Genomic DNA, 1712 nt, shown 5'->3' on the forward strand with positions numbered 1-1712 from the left:
ATATAATATATATATATATATATATATATATATATATATATATACAAATGTTAAAATGCAATTTAAATTGTTTGTAAATAATTTTATGGACATAAGCGTTAATCTTGCTAAGTTAAACACTTTACTGCAAGTTATACTTGTATTCATAAAATTAGTTTTTTTTCAAACAATTTCAATTGTATTTTAACATTCGCATACACATAAAATGTTTAAAAATACATAAATATAGTTACTTAAAAATTATATAAAATTTTTAATTTAACATCTTAACCTCCAAACACATGCAGGTACATATATGCCTAGACAGCCCACATGCTCCACATTTTTGCAAGTGCAGATAGGTGCACAATATTTCACTTTTTTCGGAAAGGATGCGATCTATTTAATGTAAATGCTTCGTTAACTAATTAAAAAAAAGAATTTTACAAATTGATCAACCAAAGAATTTGTTTCAAAGCACTTGTAACGTGAATTACGTGGAATATTATACCCCAGCTGCCCAGAACTGAGAATAGAATGGCTGGACAAAACTGGATTACTAATCAAAATTTCCTTTTTCCGTTCTATTTTAAATTATTACACAAAATTATCATTACATATATTTTTATTATTTAAAGTCATTAATAAAGTGAGAGGTATTTTATTTTTTAATAATAAAAATAGCCCAAATATTCCGAGAGCCGGTTTTAATTCCAATTAACCTAATCGGTATATATAAATTAAGTGTCACTATGATTGGTCAATTCTGCTGAACAGCAAATGCGATTGGTCATTTCCAATGTAACAATCAGTCGAAGTCAAGTTCGGAGTTCGTAAAAATGATCGCGAAACTGCCCGAACGAACGAACCTGGCTGCGTTCAGCAGAACACAACAGCAACCGTTTTGCAACCGTTTTATGATTCTCTGCCGAGACCATTTTTTTTATCTATAATGCATAATCCAATCAGCGCGAAGAAAACTTCCAACAGTTACAAAATAAACATTCTGCTGAACGCAGCCAATCTCTATCGAAACTTATCGGAAAAAAGCGTCGCCATTGCAAAGCGATGGTGGTGCCCTCTCGCGACATTATAATTTATTTTTGTGCCGTTTAGCCTCATCCTCATCGGTTGGCTGTATCTGCCCATTTATGTAGTCGAGTGTTTGGAAAGATTTTCAATATTGCATGTCGCGTTGTCTGTTGATATTTAATGCGAAGTGATACCGCGCGTACGTTCCAGTTCAACGATTAATTACAGTTCAACGATTCAATCTCCAGTAATGCGACACGTGTCGCTTTTCAGCCCGCGTCTTTAACAACCAAGTTCGAGCAGCGGTTGTCCCGTTGTCGAGGAGAACGTTGCAACGATAATGTCATTATTCAACAAGCCGAAGCGGAACATACGCCGACGTCCTTTCGATGATGAAGACGAGGATAATGAGAACAGAATGGAGGTGGAGGACGCGCAGCCAGTCAAAGTTAAAACGAAGAAGGATAAACCAAAGCAGACGCGCCTCAGCTTTGGAGAGGAGCTGGAACAAGGTGTTTATACATACACACATCTTTGCATATGTAATATGTATGTGTAATTAGTATGTATATGAGTAACTTGTTTTATATTTGTCTGATTTCAAATATCAGGTGCTTTCTAGCAACACTAGATCTTTTTTATTCCTGTACTATACTGCACTATTCTCTTGCTTTCGCCAAATATCATATATATATATATAT

General features: G+C 34.4%; 1 protein-coding gene across 1 annotated transcript in view; it reads left to right on the forward strand.

Moving 5' to 3' along the window:
- The first annotated feature begins 1351 nt into the window (after positions 1-1351).
- Positions 1352-1712, forward strand: part of LOC105623148 (PAX3- and PAX7-binding protein 1) — a 10214-nt gene continuing 9853 nt past the window's right edge. The window contains exon 1 of the mRNA XM_012204548.1: positions 1352-1523. Within this exon, the coding sequence (XP_012059938.1) occupies positions 1352-1523 (172 nt within the window). The remainder of the gene's footprint in view (positions 1524-1712) is intronic.

This window comes from Atta cephalotes (assembly GCF_000143395.1).
Source record: "Atta cephalotes unplaced genomic scaffold scaffold00054, whole genome shotgun sequence".
Taxonomy (NCBI): Eukaryota; Metazoa; Arthropoda; class Insecta; order Hymenoptera; family Formicidae; genus Atta; species Atta cephalotes.